Source organism: Oncorhynchus clarkii, chromosome 30, assembly GCF_045791955.1.
Source record: "Oncorhynchus clarkii lewisi isolate Uvic-CL-2024 chromosome 30, UVic_Ocla_1.0, whole genome shotgun sequence".
NCBI classification, from domain to species: Eukaryota; Metazoa; Chordata; class Actinopteri; order Salmoniformes; family Salmonidae; genus Oncorhynchus; species Oncorhynchus clarkii.
The window spans coordinates 43574762-43594809 of record NC_092176.1 but is presented as its reverse complement, the minus strand read 5'-3'; the positions used below and the strand labels follow the sequence as shown (position 1 = coordinate 43594809).

The following is a 20048-nucleotide window of genomic DNA, read 5'->3' as shown; positions in this document are numbered from 1 at the left end:
GCCATCAAGTGTACTTTTATGACACTATTTTTGGTCAGACAGAGAAAATTGCGACTATAGATGTCACCTGATTAGGATTGAAAGATTTTTTTTTGGGGGGGGGGGGGGGGGGGGACATCCCTCTCCCCTCCCCCACGGACCAGAAGACCGCCTACCACAGATAGACGACCCGAGACCCCTTATAGATTTAAAAAGAGACGCTGCATTCTCAGACTGACATTCATTCAGCACTCACTGCCACCTTTTAAACAGATTTACTCTGTTCGCTTCGCTGCTAGTGTCAATTTCCGATACCTTGTTCACTTCACTTCGTCTCCAGCAACATGCTCAGGATGCTACAGAAACTCCGTCTCCAGCCAGGGATGATTATATTATTGATATGGCTCTGTCATTTCATGGAAGATCAAAAAGTACAAGGTACATTATTATTATATTTTACAAATCTTTTCGATTCCCCCCCACCCTCCACCCCCCTCAACAACAACAAAACTTTTACTGCAAAGTGTATCCTATTCTGTCTGCGTCTTGATGTGAATTGTAACGGTGTCAGAATTTCCAGTGTTGCAAACGTTTCAAAGAGAGTTCTACATTCTTTCCATTTGGTTTGAAATTGCTCACGATCAGATTGACTGTACTAAACAGGTGCCATTAGGGTCGTTTCAACGAGATGTTATTGCACGTTTTTTTCTAGCCCACACGATCAAGGCACATGGAATGGCATTTTTAGATGGATTTCTTTCCCACTTGCTCTCCAAGTCTGTAATACTTGGACATTTTTGTTAGTTTCACGGATTGCCATATCACCAGTCCGCGTCAATATGATGGGACGCAGCAGTGTGGTGTGGCTGTATACACAGTTAACTCAAACTGAGATAGAGTTGGAGACGGTGCATGGCAGAGAAAAATGCTTGAAATTTGTGAGCACATATTATTTGACCCATAGAATGTTGTTTGTGTGCGTTGCAACCAACCCATTTCCGATCTATTTGTCATATGGAGATCGGTACTGCCTTTATTATTGTTACATTGATAATTATTTGAATACAGTTTGCTGATAATGATGCTCATAAATTACATAATGACAGAAAATGTCCCTTAATTTTCTGCCGCTGAAATTAACGTCAACAATATAAACCGTTTTAAATGCACCCTTAAAAAAAAGTTACAAATTAATCGTATTGGTTGGTGTCCATATGTGTATTTGGGCAACGTGTTGTTTTGGTAGCTATTCGTAAAATGCTGCTATGACAGGTCTCGGTGTGATCTGCGTCCACGGATGCGAATTGCTAAAATATATTTGGAACAGATTTTACACAACCAAGTTCGAGCATCAAAATTCAAGAATGTCAAGAATAGCCTACAGTTGTTCTGGACTGTTATAATCGGACACAGAATGGATTGACAATATAACTAGATTGCTCCACTGTCTGCATTTTGAACATGAATAACTCAGTACTTTGTATACAGTTGTATCACACGGGCTCTCAGTATTGAACATTGGTGACAGGATAACCAAATATTGTCATTACGATGGGAAAAAGAAAGAAAAAACCTGACCCAGACAAGTGTTGTGTCTGGGTCAGTAACTCAGCGCCTTGGCTTCAGACTTTAATACGACTGGGACGTTTTCATGTTTGTTTCCAGCTGGCAACTGCTGGTTACAGCAAGGGAAGAACGGGAGGTGTCAGGTGCTCTACGTGCCGGGGATGAGCCGAGAGGAGTGTTGTCGAAGCGGGAGGCTGGGGACGTCATGGACCGAGGAGGATGTACCCAACAGCACCTTGTTCCGGTGGATGATCTTTAACGGCGGAGCCCCTAACTGCATACCCTGCAAAGGTTCACGTTTTATTAGTCGTATGTATGGGATAGACATGTTATACAGTATACCCCGTCTAACAAAATGTATGTATGGGATACACGCGTTATACAGTCTAAGAAAATGCTTTCTTTCAGGTTCCTTTTCCACAATGCAACAACAATAAGAACTAATACAATGAACTAATACAATTTAAGAATAGGGAACATAAAGTACATGTCTCATAAAATATAATACACATTTTAGGATTAGTATAATACACGAAGGCACAATTTATAGTCCAATATTTACACGTGTTTTGGGGAAGGGGGATTGGTGGAAATTGTTTAAATGGAGGTGTATTTAGAAATCATAGAGTCTGGTAGCAACAGTTGTGACTTGTGTATAAAAAACAATGTTACAACTTCATTTATATTTAAGTGGAAACTCAATTAGACTAATTTGTCGACACGTTTAAAGTTTATTGACCTCGTTGCGTCTAAACATTGCCTATTCTCCATAATTGTGTTTCATATCATTTAATAAACTTGATATCTCTTCTAACTCCAGAAACGTGTGACAACGTGGACTGTGGACCCGGAAAGAGCTGCAAGATGAACCGGCGGAGTAAGCCGCGCTGCGTCTGCGCTCCAGACTGCTCCGACGTCACTTGGAAAGGACCTGTCTGCGGGTCGGATGGAAAGACATACAAAGACGAGTGCGCGTTGCTCAAGTCCAAATGTAAAGTCCATCTGGACCTGGATGTGCAGTACCAGGGCAAATGCAAAAGTAAGTTCACCGGGCAGGCAGACCCAATGCATTAAAATAATAATAATAATAACATCAGCTACTTATTCTTATCCAATTCTTTGGAAACGTTTCCCATTATAATTGGTCTTTTGACCAATCACATCAGATCTAATTGGTCAAAAGACCAATTACTGAAACAAAGATCAGAATTGGGCAGCCTGTCTAAAGGCAGCCAATGGGGATGCCTGTCTAAAGGCAGCCAATGGGGATGCCTGTCTAAAGGCAACCAATGGGATTCAGTCTGATTGCATTTTATTTGATCACAGTGAGTAAGTGTCGATTCACAGGTGTTTCATTAAGGCACATCTGGTTGGCTTGTTACTCTGCTGATATGAATCACCATGTTAATTTGACTCCCTTTCGTTCTGACAGAGACCTGCCGTGACGTCTTGTGCCCGGGAAGCTCCACGTGCGTCGTGGACCAGACAAATAACGCGTACTGTGTGACCTGTAATCGGATCTGCCCTGAACAGACGTCACCGCAGCAGTTCCTGTGTGGCAACGACGGGATCATCTACACCAGCGCGTGCCATCTGAGGAGGGCGACATGTCTCCTGGGAACATCCATAGGAGTAGCATACCAGGGGAAATGCATCAGTAAGTAGTGTCTCCTGGGAACATCCATAGGAATAGCATACCAAGGGGAAATGCATTAGTCAGTAGTGTCTCCTGGGAACATGCATAGGAGTAGCACACCAAGGGGAAATGCATTAGTCAGTAGTGTCTCCTGGGAACATGCATAGGAGTAGCACACCAAGGGGAAATGCATCAGTCAGTAGTGTCTCCTGGGAAGACGCATAGGAGTAGCACACCAAGGGGAAATGCATCAGTCAGTAGTGTCTCCTGGGAATACGCATAGGAGTAGCACACCAAGGGGAAATGCATCAGTCAGTAGTGTCTCCTGGGAATACGCATAGGAGTAGCACACCAAGGGGAAATGCATCAGTCAGTAGTGTCTCCTGGGAATACGCATAGGAGTAGCACACCAAGGGGAAATGCATCAGTCAGTAGTGTCTCCTGGGAATACGCATAGGAGTAGCACACCAAGGGGAAATGCATCAGTCAGTAGTGTCTCCTGGGAACATGCATAGGAGTAGCACACCAAGGGGAAATGCATCAGTCAGTAGTGTCTCCTGGGAATACGCATAGGAGTAGCATCAGTCAGTAGTGTCTCCTGGGAACATCCATAGGAGTAGCATCAGTCAGTAGTGTCTCCTGGGAACATCCATAGGAGTAGCATCAGTCAGTAGTGTCTCCTGGGAACATCCATAGGAGTAGCATCAGTCAGTAGTGTCTCCTGGGAACATCCATAGGAGTAGCATCAGTCAGTAGTGTCTCCTGGGAACATCCATAGGAGTAGCATCAGTCAGTAGTGTCTCCTGGGAACATCCATAGGAGTAGCATCAGTCAGTAGTGTCTCCTGGGAACATCCATAGGAGTAGCATCAGTCAGTAGTGTCTCCTGGGAACATGCATAGGAGTAGCACACCAAGGGGAAATGCATCAGTCAGTAGTGTCTCCTGGGAACATCCATAGGAGTAGCATCAGTCAGTAGTGTCTCCTGGGAACATGCATAGGAGTAGCATCAGTCAGTAGTGTCTCCTGGGAACATGCATAGGAGTAGCACACCAAGGGGAAATGCATCAGTCAGTAGTGTCTCCTGGGAACATGCATAGGAGTAGCATCAGTCAGTAGTGTCTCCTGGGAACATCCATAGGAGTAGCATCAGTCAGTAGTGTCTCCTGGGAACATCCATAGGAGTAGCATCAGTCAGTAGTGTCTCCTGGGAACATCCATAGCAGTAGCATCAGTCAGTAGTGTCTCCTGGGAACATCCATAGGAGTAGCATCAGTCAGTAGTGTCTCCTGGGAACATCCATAGGAGTAGCATCAGTCAGTAGTGTCTCCTGGGAACATCCATAGGAGTAGCATCAGTCAGTAGTGTCTCCTGGGAACATCCATAGGAGTAGCATCAGTCAGTAGTGTCTCCTGGGAACATGCATAGGAGTAGCATCAGTCAGTAGTGTCTCCTGGGAACATCAATAGGAGTAGCATCAGTCAGTAGTGTCTCCTGGGAACATCCATAGGAGTAGCATCAGTCAGTAGTGTCTCCTGGGAACATCCATAGGAGTAGCATCAGTCAGTAGTGTCTCCTGGGAACATCCATAGGAGTAGCATCAGTCAGTAGTGTCTCCTGGGAACATCCATAGGAGTAGCATCAGTCAGTAGTGTCTCCTGGGAACATCCATAGGAGTAGCATCAGTCAGTAGTGTCTCCTGGGAACATCCATAGGAGTAGCATCAGTCAGTAGTGTCTCCTGGGAACACCCATAGGAGTAGCATCAGTCAGTAGTGTCTCCTGGGAACATCCATAGGAGTAGCATCAGTCAGTAGTGTCTCCTGGGAACATCCATAGGAGTAGCATCAGTCAGTAGTGTCTCCTGGGAACATCCATAGGAGTAGCATCAGTCAGTAGTGTCTCCTGGGAACATCCATAGGAGTAGCATCAGTCAGTAGTGTCTCCTGGGAACATCCATAGGAGTAGCATCAGTCAGTAGTGTCTCCTGGGAACATCCATAGGAGTAGCATCAGTCAGTAGTGTCTCCTGGGAACATCCATAGGAGTAGCATCAGTCAGTAGTGTCTCCTGGGAACATCCATAGGAGTAGCATCAGTCAGTAGTGTCTCCTGGGAACATCCATAGGAGTAGCATCAGTCAGTAGTGTCTCCTGGGAACATCCATAGGAGTAGCTTCAGTCAGTAGTGTCTCCTGGGAACATCCATAGGAGTAGCATCAGTCAGTAGTGTCTCCTGGGAACATCCATAGGAGTAGCATCAGTCAGTAGTGTCTCCTGGGAACATCCATAGGAGTAGCATCAGTCAGTAGTGTCTCCTGGGAACATCCATAGGAGTAGCATCAGTCAGTAGTGTCTCCTGGGAACATCCATAGGAGTAGCATCAGTCAGTAGTGTCTCCTGGGAACATCCATAGGAGTAGCATTAGTCAGTAGTGTCTCCTGGGAACATCCATAGGAGTAGCATCAGTCAGTAGTGTCTCCTGGGAACATCCATAGGAGTAGCATCAGTCAGTAGTGTCTCCTGGGAACATCCATAGGAGTAGCATCAGTCAGTAGTGTCTCCTGGGAACATCCATAGGAGTAGCATCAGTCAGTAGGCCTAAGCTTTTGAATTAACAGTATATAATTCAGCTTAGTCAGCCTGTCCCCCCCCAAAAAAACTTTAGCCCCTAACCTCTAGACACGTAACCATATGGTTTACACATGTCCAATTCTCTAAGGCTGTATTTACACAGGCAGCCAAATTCAGATCTTTCACCACTAATTGGTCTTTTGACCAATCAGATCAGATCTTTTGCCAATAATTGGGCAAAATATCAGAATTGGGCTGCCTGTGTAAATGCAGCATGAGAGATCCACAAGTTTCTAACGGAAGGGGCTAGGGGTTATTTCTGGACATGGCCTACGTACTGTGGTCCCTCTTGGGACACTCAAATCCGTCCCAACTCACACTGTACACCAGGGGTTGGAACCGGTTCAGGGAACAGAAGCAAAGATGTTTTTTTTAAAATAGAACAGGTCTCGTTCCAGTTCCAACACTTACTTCTTGTCATTTAAAAAACCCGTTGATGACTAAACTCAAGAAAAGTTGTGCTATTTGCATTTAAGCAATATGATTGGCTGTTCATCCACTGCGGCTCCAACGAATCACAACTTCTCGAGCGGTACAGAAGTTGATAGCTACGTTCACACAGCACACGCAAGCTGTCCAGAGCTGAAAGAAGCGTCCACCTATCTACTCGCGGAGCTTACTCATTTTAGGGAAAGAGATTTACAAAAGTAAACCAATAAGTGAACAGACTAGCAATACGCTGGCTACTGTTGCTAGTCTGCTAATTGAAAGCTACAAAATACTCTTTATCATTAGTCTTGACTAACTTACTGTAGCCAGGTCCATATCGCTTTTGGAACGCAATTGTCTTATAAAGGGGCAGGGTCCTATTTTACAACGTTAAAATGAGTTACATTGCTAAATTATATTATATTATTTTTAATACACATCATAATAACCAAATGTAGCTTATTCATAGCTGAATACAGAAAGAAAGCCTGTCAACCTATAGTCTCTGCATGACCCCAATGCATTTAAAAACAGCACCATGTCTGACATCAAGACCCTGTCATGGCCCAGAGTTTTACCTGACCAGATCATGAGATCAGAAAAAAACTCCAGGCCCCAGAAAAGACATAAACCAACTTTTGAACCTGTTGTACCACCACTCCCCCCACTCCACAGGGCTTCAAGCCTCCTCCTGCATCCTCTCTCTCGCTATCTCCCAACCAGTTGTACCACCACTCCCCCCACTCCCCAGGGCTTCAAGCCTCCTCCTGCACCCTCTCTCTCGCTATCTCCCAACCTGTTGTACCACCACTCCCCCCACTCCCCAGGGCTTCAAGCCTCCTCCTGCACCCTCTCTCTCGCTATCTCCCAACCTGTTGTACCACCACTCCCCCCACTCCCCAGGGCTTCAAGCCTCCTCCTGCACCCTCTCTCTCGCTATCTCCCAACCTGTTGTACCACCACTCCCCCCACTCCCCAGGGCTTCAAGCCTCCTCCTGCACCCTCTCTCTCGCTATCTCCCAACCTGTTGTACCACCACTCCCCCCACTCCCCAGGGCTTCAAGCCTCCTCCTGCACCCTCTCTCGCTATCTCCCAACCTGTTGTACCACCACTCCCCCCACTCCCTAGGGCTTCAAGCCTCCTCCTGCATCCTCTCTCTTTATCTCCCAACCTGTTGTACCACCACTCCCCAGGGCTTCAAGCTTCCTCCTGCATCCTCTCTCTCGCTATCTCCCAACCTGTTGTACCACCACTCCCCAGGGCTTCAAGCCTCCTCCTGCACCCTCTCTCTCGCTATCTCCCAACCTGTTGTACCACCACTCCCCAGGGCTTCAAGCCTCCTCCTGCAGCCTCTCTCTCGCTATCTCCCAACCTGTTGTACCACCACTCCCCAGGGCTTCAAGCCTCCTCCTGCACCCCCTCTCGCTATCTCCCAACCTGTTGTACCACCACTCCCCCCACTCCCCAGGGCTTCAATCCTCCTCCTGCATCCTCTCTCTCGCTATCTCCCAACCTGTTGTACCACCACTCCCGAGGGCTTCAAGCCTCCTCCTGCATCCTCTCTCTCTCTATCTCCCAACCTGTTGTACCACCACTCCCCAGGGCTTCAAGCCTCCTCCTGCACCCTCTCTCTCACTATCTCCCAACCTGTTGTACCACCACTCCCCCCACTCCCCAGGGCTTCAAGCCTCCTCCTGCACCCTCTCTCTCGCTATCTCCCAACCTGTTGTACCACCACTCCCCCCACTCCCCAGGGCTTCAAGCCTCCTCCTGCACCCTCTCTCTCACTATCTCCCAACCTGTTGTACCACCACTCCCCCCTCTCCCCAGGGCTTAAAGCCTTCTCCTGCATCCTCTCTCGCTATCTCCCAACCTGTTGTACCACCACTCCCCCCACTCCCAGGGCTTCAAGCCTCCTCCTGCACCCTCTCTCTCGCTATCTCCCAACCTGTTGTACCACCACTCCCCCCTTTCCCCAGGGCTTCAAGCCTCCTCCTGCACCCTCTCTCTCTATCTCCCAACCTGTTGTACCACCACTCCCCCCATTGCCCAGGGCTTCAAACCTCCTCCTGCACCCTCTCTCGCTATCTCCCAACCTGTTGTACCACCACTCCCCCCACTCCCCAGGGCTTCAAGCCTCCTCCTGCACCCTCTCTCGCTATCTCCCAACCTGTTGTACCACCACTCCCCCCACTCCCCAGGGCTTCAAGCCTCCTCCTGCATCCTCTCTCGCTATCTCCCAACCTGTTGTACCACCACTCCCCCCACTCCCCAGGGCTTCAAGCCTCCTCCTGCACCCTCTCTCTCTATCTCCCAACCTGTTGTACCACCACTCCCCCTCTCCCCAGGGCTTCAAGCCTCCTCCTGCATCCTCTCTCTCTCTATCTCTCAACCTGTTGTACCACCACTCCCCAGGGCTTCAAGCCTCCTCCTGCACCCTCTCTCTCTATCTCCCAACCTGTTGTACCACCACTCCCCCCACTCCCCAGGGCTTCAAGCCTCCTCCTGCACCCTCTCTCTCTATCTCCCAACCTGTTGTACCACCACTGCCCAGGGCTTCAAGCCTCCTCCTGCACCCTCTCTCTCGCTATCTCCCAACCTGTTGTACCACCACTGCCCAGGGATTCAAGCCTCCTCCTGCATCCTCTCTCTCGCTATCTCCCAACCCTTAACATTTCTGTCGCATCTCGCGCCGTACACTTGTCCATCACACAATGTCAACAACTAGCTTGCCCGCTCTGGAGCTAAATGTAAAATAAAAAAATATATATCACAGGTTAAAAAAAAAGGAACTGAAAGGAACGATTTAATCCGGTACTTTCATTTTGTTTGCACCAGAATTGTATTATGCTGGTCGGAACAGTGGAACAGAATGGGAAAAATAATAGTGGTTCTGTTCCAAAGGAAATAATTGGAAAATGATTTCAGTTCTTAACCATGCTGTACAGTACTTACAATATAGTCTGAATGTAGGCTTTACCATAGAAATGTAATCTATAGAAGGGATTTAGAGCCCTTAACCCTGGCAATCTGACTGGTAAACTCATGGGTATTCGTTCTAAACATTCTATTTCTATGGCCTGATTCTCTTTGCCAACATTCCACATAAATGGAGATTCTCCAAGCAGAGCCATTGAAGCTGTGGATGTTCAGTGTACCTGGGAATACTTTGTACTTGTTACTGTTTAGAATATGATGGACGTCTGATTGTTTCCTGAAGTTGGCAACATTACCCGCAACACAGCTGAGGACGTTTTTCCTCCCCACTACAATGATACTTGACCACACATGACCTAACATAGGACATGACTCACTACGACCCACTACGGTTACATGGTTATATTACTCAATACAATCCACTACGGTTACATGGTTATATGACTCACCACGACCCACTATGGTTACATGGAGATATGACTCACCACGACCCACTACGGTTACATGGTTATATGACTCAATACGACCCACTACGATCCACTACGGTTACACGGTGATATGACTCACCACGACCCACTACGGTTACATGGTGATATGACTCACCACGACCCACTACGGTTACATGGTTATATGACTCAATACGACCCACTACGATCCACTACGGTTACATGGTGATATGACTCACCACGACCCACTACGGTTACATGGTTATATGACTCAATACGACCCACTACGATCCACTACGGTTACATGGTTATATGACTCAATACGATCCACAACGGTTACATGGTGATATGACTCATCACGACCCACTACGGTTACATGGTTATATGACTCAATGCGACCCACTACGGTTACATGGTTATATGACACACTACGGTTACATGGTGATATGATTCCCCACGACCCACTATGGCTACGTGGAGATATGACTAACCACAACCCACTACGCTTACATGGTTATATGACTCAATACGACCCACTACGGTTACATGGTGATATGACTCACCACGACCCACTACGGTTACATGGTTATATGACTCAATGCGACCCACTACGGTTACATGGTTATATGACCCACTACGGTTACATAGTGAAATGATTCACCACGACCCACTACGGTTACATTATGATATGACTCACTACGACCCACTGCGGTTACATGGTGATATGCTAAGCAGCACCAAATATGACCTAACATAGAACATGGCTCACCACGACCCACTACGGTTACATGGTTATTTGATTTAATACGACCCACTACGGTTACATGGTTATTTGCCAAGCAGCACCAACGAGGCGTCAGTCTGATAAGTTCTGTCTTTCTTCTCCTCTCCTCTCTCTGGCTCCAGAGGCCAAGTCGTGCGAGGACATCCAATGCAGTGTGGGAAAGAAGTGTCTGTGGGACGCCAGGATGAGCCGAGGCCGCTGCTCCCTCTGTGAGGAGGCGTGTCCAGAGAGCCGGATGGACGAGGCGGTGTGCGCCAGCGACAACACCACCTACCCCTCAGAGTGTGTTATGAAGCAGACTGCCTGCTCTCTGGGAACGCTCCTGGAGGTTAAGCATTCAGGATCTTGCAACTGTAAGTAATCACCACAGCAAAAGACAATTCCATGATCTTTCCCAACAATAATCCCTCCCTCGTCTCGTCTTGAGCCCCCGCCCCTGCAAACTCCTACACCGCACCCCGCCCACCCCCCCCCCCCCCGCCCACCCCCCCCACCCGCCCGGCACAGCTCAGCACAGCTTAACGCATCTGAAAGGACTTGAGAATGGGAGAACTTGCATGATGTTGTCTGTGTTGCTGGCTTCTCTAACAAAAAATAACAACAAATCTGCAAAAACAAACGTAAAAGTTTAAAAAAATATATATCTACAGTGGGGAGAACAAGTATTTGATACACTGCCGATTTTGCAGGTTTTCCTACTTACAAAGCATGTAGAGGTCTGTAATTTTTTTATCATAGGGTACACTATGGTACACATAGGTACACAAAAATCCAGAAAATCACATTGTATGATTTTTAAGTAATTCATTTGCATTTTATTGCATGACATAAGTATTTGATACATCAGAAAAGCAGAACTTCATATTTGTTACAGAAACCTTTGTTTGCAATTACAGAGATCATACGTTTCCTGTAGTTCTTGACCAGGTTTGCGCACACTGCAGCAGGGATTTTGGCCCACTCCTCCATACAGACCTTCTCCAGATCCTTCAGGTTTCGGGGCTGTCGCTGGGCAATACGAACTTTCAGCTCCCTCCAAAGATTTTCTATTGGGTTCAGGTCTGGAGACTGGCTAGGCCACTCCAGGACCTTGAGATGCTTCTTACGGAGCCACTCCTTAGTTGCCCTGGCTATGTGTTTCGGGTCGTTGTCATGCTGGAAGACCTAGCCACGACCCATCTTCAATGCTCTTACTGAGGGAAGGAGGTTGTTGGCCAAGATCTCGCGATACATGGCCCCATCCATCCTACCCTCAATACGGTCTTGGCCATTGTGGAGAGGTTGGAGTCTGTTTGATTGAGTGTGTGGACAGGTGTCTTTTATACAGGTAACGAGTTCAAACAGGTGCAGTTAATACAGGTAATGAGTGGAGAACAGGAGGGCTTCTTAAAGAAAAACTAACAGGTCTGTGAGAGCCGGAATTCTTACTGGTTGGTAGGTGATCAAATACTTATGTCATGCAATAAAATGCAAATTAATTACTTAAAAATCATACAATGTGATTTTCTGGATTTTTGTTTTAGATTCCGTCTCTCACAGTTGAAGTGTACCTATGCTAAAAAATTACAGACCTCTACATGCTTTGTGAGTAGAAAAACCTGCAAAATCGGCAGTGCATCAAATACTTGTTCTCCCCACTGTATATATCAACAGGTTAAGGACAGTTCAAAAGAGAACTACTCTTTTTGGGGGGGGAGAGGTCGAGATGCTAACTCCATGAAAATAACAAGAGACTAACTTTTACAATTAGAACAGTGAAATGTTCAGTATTTAACATCTAGTTTGTGGTCATAATCTCACTTCCGTGCAGTTTTTTAACATTTTTTTATTGTCATAGTTTTAAATTTATTTTTCATCGAGACAGACAGATAATGGTAATATCTTTACAGCTTCGACATTCCATGGTCACATTGCTAATTTTATGTTAATAATGCATTATGTTTTTTATTTTGGGGTGTAATCAATCAATTCAAAATAGACTATGTCTGTAATGGTACACACCGCTCTGCTAACATGTAATATAGAGTCAGAATGACAACACACACCACTCTGCTAACATGTAATATAGAGTCAGAATGAAAACACACACCGCTCTGCTAACATGTAATATAGAGTCAGAATGACAACACACACCGCTCTGCTAACATGTAATATAGAGTCAGAATGACAACACACACCGCTCTGCTAACATGTAATATAGAGTCAGAATGAAAACACACACCACTCTGCTAACATGTAATATAGAGTCAGAATGAAAACACACACCACTCTGCTAACATGTAATATAGAGTCAGAATGAAAACACACACCGCTCTGCTAACATGTAATATAGAGTCAGAATGACAACACACACCGCTCTGCTAACATGTAATATAGAGTCAGAATGAAAACACACACCGCTCTGCTAACATGTAATATAGAGTCAGAATGACAACACACACCGCTCTGCTAACATGTAATATAGTCAGAATGAAAACACACACCACTCTGCTAACATGTAATATAGAGTCAGAATGAAAACACACACCACTCTGCTATAACATGTAATATAGAGTCAGAATGACAACACACTCTGCTATAACATGTAATATAGAGTCAGAATGAAAACACACACCACTCTGCTATAACATGTAATATAGAGTCAGAATGACAACACACACCAGTTGCATACATTCATATAAGTGCATAAGGTGATTGTAAAATTGGTACCGATTTATCTAAAATTATTTAAATTGAACCTCAACACATAGACTACCTATTTCTACCAAGATTCTACCTGCTCACTAAACTGGGGCTATACCTGCCTTCAAATTGTCCCAAAATAGCTTCAAAGAAATGATAGAAGTTACATTCTAAGTCGCTATATGTCAAAGAATGCCTGAAATCATTTCAGTTTCATCCTGATGAATAAATCTGTATATCTTCCACTAAACTACATGATTATATATGATGTTCGACTGACTACATTTCTTCCACTACACTACATGATTATATGATGTTCGACTGACTACATTTCTTCCACTACACTACATGATTATATGATGTTCGACTGACTACTTCAATGTAAATGTGCCTTATTAAGGTACGTGTAGATTACATCTTCTTTTAAAGGACCTTTGCCATGATCACCTCATGAAAGAAGCATTTACCCTATAAGCAGAAGTAGCAGCTTGCAGAAAAATGTTATCTTATTTCTCCTCAGTCACTTTCTTCTTGTAGAAAATTAACATGTGTTCTATCCATCTATCTGTACTGGCTGCTGTGTGTGTTGAATGTAATGAATGTTGTCTATCAGAATATATGTATATATATAAAAACAAATCCCTTTTGGATTTGATGAGGTACGGCTCGTTTTGTATTGTTGTCTCTCTTGCCTTTTACATTTCCAAAACTCAAAGCTGTGTGGTTGGCCTGGCTCATGTCCTGCTCGATAGGGGTTTCATAGGTCAAACTGCTGTGACCCCAGAGAAACACTCCGCTCAATGGCAGCCACTGTACTGTGTCTGAGACAAACGGAGACTTTTAAAAAAAATAAAGAAGAGAAAGCCATTGAATACCTCATACCCCTCGCCCCCCCCCCCCCCCCCCCCCCCCCCCCCCCCCCCCCTCCCTACCAAGTCCCGTCTCTTCCCTGAAACATGCCAACACCACCACGCTTTCCTGTGGCTTTGTGCCGGGAGTGGGGGGCGGGGCTTTTGAGAACCTTCACTGAATATTGTTCTGCTGCGTTGCTGTTGTGCTCTTTATTCATACACCAGCTATCATATATTCTCCCATCTAGCCATAACAGAAGACCGTGAGGAAGAGGAGGAGGAGCAAGAAGATCAGGACTACATGGTTCACATCCATCTGTCCCCCTTATTGGATGGATAGACTGTCTATCATATCCACCTGACCTCCTTATTGGATGGATAGGCTGTCTATCATATCCGCATGCTCTCATTATTGGTTGGATAAGCTGTCTATCATATCCACATGCTCTCCGTATTGGTTGGATAATCTGTCTATCATATCCACATGCTCTCCTTATTGGTTGGATAAGCTGTCTATCATATCCACATGCTCTCCTTATATTGGTTGGATAAGCTGTCTATCATATCCACATGCTCTCCTTATTGGTTGGATAGGCTGTCTATCATATCCACATGCTCTCTTTATTGGTTGGATAGGCTGTCTATCATATCCACATGCTCTCCTTATTGGTTGGATAGGCTTTCTATCTACCTGCCTGGTCTCCACGAAGGGAACAGTCCTAGGGCCAGGTCTCATGTTGTCCATACTGTACAGTACATATGTATATGCTTATTTATACATATTGTTCAGTTCTGCTAGATGTTTTATTTATACTGTGTTTTGTGTTATTTTTTAAAAATAATTTATACATTTACAATGTTCAGGATTACTATGTACCATGTTATTGTTACCACTTGTTTCTATTGGTTTTGTTGTCCTGTTTATTTTTTTCCTTCCTTCCTTCATTTTTTATTTTGTATTATTTTTTATATATAATGAAGAAAGATATATTTCTCCAAAGAGAAGCAGTGTTATTTATTGAGTGAAGTTTCCGTCTCCATTCTGTAAGCTGTAGTGGACTCTCATGATTCCCTGTGCTGTACTAACCTACCTATGTTCTCACTGTTAGATATCTCTATCACAGATGTTTATCATTCACACATCAATGCATGCTTTAGCCTACTGTGTGTTTATTTATGGGGAGGAATCTTATCTGTCAATCATTTATGTACAGAAATGTTTCTGCTTTTTTGTTTTTTGTCTAACCCATTATTATAACTTGCTAAAGGGACAGTTGTTGGGGGTCAAATCTATTTTAATTCCACGCGTTTTCAGGAAGTAAACCCAATTTAAAAAATGTTCCTCATTGAAGAGAATTGGAATTTCAGTGTACTTCCTGAATTGAATGGAATTGAAATGGAGTTGAATTCCCACTTGGTTATGAATGCAGCCTTATTTACTCCCTCCCCTACAATGTGTTTCCCCAATGGAGATGTCTGTCTAACCCAGACAAAACATCACCCAGTGGCAGTATGTTTTTTATTTGATATGTTAAGAACAGATATGTTGTTTTTTTTGTGTGTGTGTGGGGGGGCACTTGATTTTTGTCACAAGATGTGCCATGAACATTTGTGTGCTGCCAACGTTGTGCTCCATGTAGCTCTTGCAGAGCTCACCTGACTAAAATGCTATACACATACACTGTATTAAACCTCATCACTTTGCTTTTCTCATACTGCCGTTGTTTTTCTCAGAACGCATTTTCATTTTTAACAAATCACAAGAGAAATACAAAATTCTGTTATAAGTATATAGTTCTTTTTTTAAAATGTAAATGTCATATGTACATACAGAAAGTCTGATGGTATTTGTATAGATATGAAGAGTAAAACAATAAAAAACGTTTTTTTTTTCCTTACATGTTTGTTGTTTTTGACTCGTAAAGGAGACTGAAATCTCACTGTCTTTGATATACAAAACGTATTAGATATTTTAAAAATCACTGACACCAAAACACCCCAAAAAGTATTTCACCAAAGAATTCAACACTGTGATATGCAGTATACATTGATCTATATCTTGGTCCCTTAAGAAATTACATTAACTACAAGCCCTATGAAATGTGTCTCCATAGATGTATTGAGTAACAATAATGCTGTTTAAGGCAGAATGATCTCAAGTAGGAGTGCTGATCTGAGATCAGTCTATAATGTTAAATAATAACTAATACGATCATATGGACTGATCCTAGATCAGCACTCCTACCTAATCTGATACATGTGCCTAGATCAAACTTACTATGAGACGCTTTGTTGTTTATATTATACTAAGAGGTGTGTCTGTAAGAGGTTGGTCCTAGCTAGCAAATTCATGGGGTTGGTCCTAGCTAGCAAATTCATGGGGTTGGTCCTAGCTAGCAAATTCATGGGGTTTGTCCTCAATCCTATAAATCAAACCTATAAAACAAGGAGGCCTACAAACCTGACTCAGTTACACCAGCTCTGTCAGGAGGAATGGGACAAAATTCACTCAACTTATTGTGGGAAGCTTGTGGAAGGCTATCCCAAACGTTTGACTCAAGTCACACAATTTAAAGACAATGCTACCAAATACTAATTGAGAGTATGTAAAACTTCTGACCCACTGGGAATGTGATGAAAGAAATAAAAGCTGAAATAAATCATTCTCTCAACTATTATTCTGACATTTCACATTCTTAAAATAAAGTGGTGGTCCTAACTGACCTAAGACAGGGAAGTTTTACCAGAATTAAATGTCAGGAATTGTGGAAAACTGAGTTTAAATGCATTTGGCTAAGGTGTTATATATATATACAGTGCCTTGCGAAAGTATTCGGCCCCCTTGAACTTTGCGACCTTTTGCCACATTTCAGGCTTCAAACATAAAGATATAAAACGGTATTTTTTTGTGAAGAATCAACAACAAGTGGGACACAATCATGAAGTGGAACAACATTTATTGGATATTTCAAACTTTTTTAACAAATCAAAAACTGAAAAATTGGGCGTGCAAAATTATTCAGCCCCTTTACTTTCAGTGCAGCAAACTCTCTCCAGAAGTTCAGTGAGGATCTCTGAATGATCCAATGTTGACCTAAATGACTAATGATGATAAATACAATCCACCTGTGTGTAATCAAGTCTCCGTATAAATGCACCTGCACTGTGATAGTCTCAGAGGTCCGTCAAAAGCGCAGAGAGCATCATGAAGAACAAGGAACACACCAGGCAGGTCCGAGATACTGTTGTGAAGAAGTTTAAAGCTGGATTTGGATACAAAAAGATTTCCCAAGCTTTAAACATCCCAAGGAGCACTGTGCAAGCAATAATATTGAAATGGAAGGAGTATCAGACCACTGCAAATCTACCAAGACCTGGCCGTCCCTCTAAACTTTCAGCTCATACAAGGAGAAGACTGATCAGAGATGCAGCCAAGAGGCCCATGATCACTCTGGATGAACTGCAGAGATCTACAGCTGAGGTGGGAGACTCTGTCCATAGGACAACAATCAGTCGTATATTGCACAAATCTGGCCTTTATGGAAGAGTGGCAAGAAGAAAGCCATTTCTTAAAGATATCCATAAAAAGTGTTGTTTAAAGTTTGCCACAAGCCACCTGGGAGACACACCAAACATGTGGAAGAAGGTGCTCTGGTCAGATGAAACCAAAATTGAACTTTTTGGCAACAATGCAAAACGTTATGTTTGGCGTAAAAGCAACACAGCTGAACACACCATCCCCACTGTCAAACATGGTGGTGGCAGCATCATGGTTTGGGCCTGCTTTTCTTCAGCAGGGACAGGGAAGATGGTTAAAATTGATGGGAAGATGGATGGAGCCAAATACAGGACCATTCTGGAAGAAAACCTGATGGAGTCTGCAAAAGACCTGAGACTGGGACGGAGATTTGTCTTCCAACAAGACAATGATCCAAAACATAAAGCAAAATCTACAATGGAATGGTTCAAAAATAAACATATCCAGGTGTTAGAATGGCCAAGTCAAAGTCCAGACCTGAATCCAATCGAGAATCTGTGGAAAGAACTGAAAACTGCTGTTCACAAATGTTCTCCATCGAACCTCACTGAGCTCGAGCTGTTTTGCAAGGAGGAATGGGAAAAAATTTCAGTCTCTCGATGTGCAAAACTGATAGAGACATTCCCCAAGCGACTTACAGCTGTAATCGCAGCAAAAGGTGGCGCTACAAAGTATTAACTTAAGGGGGCTGAATAATTTTGCACGCCCAATTTTTCAGTTTTTGATTTGTTAAAAAAGTTTGAAATATCCAATAAATGTCGTTCCACTTCATGATTGTGTCCCACTTGTTGTTGATTCTTCACAAAAAAATACAGTTTTATATCTTTATGTTTGAAGCCTGAAATGTGGCAAAAGGTCGCAAAGTTCAAGGGGGCCGAATACTTTCGCAAGGCACTGTATATATATATATATGTTTGGGGTCACTTAGAAATGTCCTTGTTTTTGAAAGAAAAAAAAAATAATTATGCTAAGGGTTGAACTACTTTCTTGCTGGCTCTGAGAACACTGCCATAACTTTATAACCTTCTACTCTGACCTGTGGGTGGTCCTTTTAAAAGTATACTCTCAGTACTACTCGTTGTTTCCCCAGCAGTATTAATCCCTCATTGTGATTTCTCTTAATCCCGATCCTCCTATTCTCAACAGGTGTAAATAGCTGATCATCACTGGTTTCATCATCGTTATCTATTGTCCTAACGCTGCCCTCTGAATTGTCCGCCATGCCGACCCCCGACCCCACAGTACAGTTGTGCAACAAACAAACAGCTTGTTCCCACTTTTCGACCACCACCGAAGAAGAATTGGCTTCCTAGTCGTCGCCGTCTTCTTCTTCTTTAGGATCTGTTTTGGCGGATCATGTCCAACTTTTAGGCGTATACACCGCCACCTACTGTACTGGTGTGTGAGGCCATTCACGGCCTACCTACATTCTTAATACAAAACTGAGAAAAGGGAAAAAGGAACATTTCCTTGCCAACTATTAACCGTCTAAAAAAAACACACCACCTTGTCCACTATGTAACCCTGTCTACTGCAGACCATCGGTCTGAGAGGACAGAAAACTACCACTCACCACCACCTTGTCCACTCTGTAACCCTGTCTACTGCAGACCATCGGTCTGAGAGGACAGAAAACTACCACTCACCACCACCTTGTCCACTATGTAACCCTGTCTACTGCAGACCATCGGTCTGAGAGGACAAAAAACTACCACTCACCACCACCTTGTCCACTCTGTAACCCTGTCTACTGCAGACCATCGGTCTGAGAGGACAGAAAACTACCACTCACCACCACCTTGTCCACTCTGTAACCCTGTCTACTGCAGACCATCGGTCTGAGAGGACAGAAAACTACCACTCACCACCACCTTGTCCACTATGTAACCCTGTCTACTGCAGACCATCGGTCTGAGAGGACAAAAAACTACCACTCACCACCACCTTGTCCACTCTGTAACCCTGTCTACTGCAGACCATCGGTCTGAGAGGACAGAAAACTACCACTCACCACCACCTTGTCCACTCTGTAACCCTGTCTACTGCAGACCATCGGTCTGAGAGGACAGAAAACTACCACCTGCAACTGTTCTGCAGTAAATCCCCTCAATCACAAGTACTTCTCTGCCACTTCCATCTCAACCTCTATTTTCTTTTTTAATTCCAATCCATGTCTTCAGTATAATTGACAACCATGGCTATAAACGCTAAAAAGCTCACCTTACTGAAGAACATATTCTTCCTATCACTCTCTCTGGTCTCTGCCTACTCACAGGAATCCTCAAGATGATCCCTCACCCTGTATCCATCTTCCTCTATCAATCTCTTTGCTTCAGCATGCAACACTTTCTGTTCTTTCTTCTTCTCTTTTGGAGTTTTATGGTGAACTACACTTAAAAGCCCTAACCCTAACCCTGCCCTAACCCATCTGGACAAGAGGAATACCTATGTGAGAATGCTGTTCATCGACTACAGCTCGGCATTCAACACCATAGTACCCTCCAAGCTCGTCATCAAGCTCGAGACCCTGGGTCTCGACCCCGCCCTGTGCAACTGGGTACTGGACTTCC

General features: G+C 44.2%; 1 protein-coding gene across 2 annotated transcripts; it reads left to right on the top strand.

The window, feature by feature from the left end:
* The first annotated feature begins 247 nt into the window (after positions 1-247).
* Positions 248-14317, top strand: LOC139389660 (follistatin-A). 2 transcript variants are annotated; one of them, XM_071136534.1, is made up of 6 exons: positions 248-417; positions 1645-1836; positions 2366-2584; positions 2978-3202; positions 10530-10760; positions 14189-14317. In XM_071136534.1, exons 1-6 carry the CDS (start codon positions 324-326, stop codon positions 14278-14280), a joined length of 1053 nt encoding a protein of 350 aa, XP_070992635.1. In that variant the 5' UTR covers positions 248-323; the 3' UTR covers positions 14281-14317. The 2 variants fall into 2 exon arrangements, with proteins under 2 accessions (XP_070992635.1, XP_070992636.1); XM_071136535.1 differs by lacking the exon at positions 14189-14317 and having other exon boundaries at positions 10530-10768.
* Positions 14318-20048: the final 5731 nt, after the last annotated feature.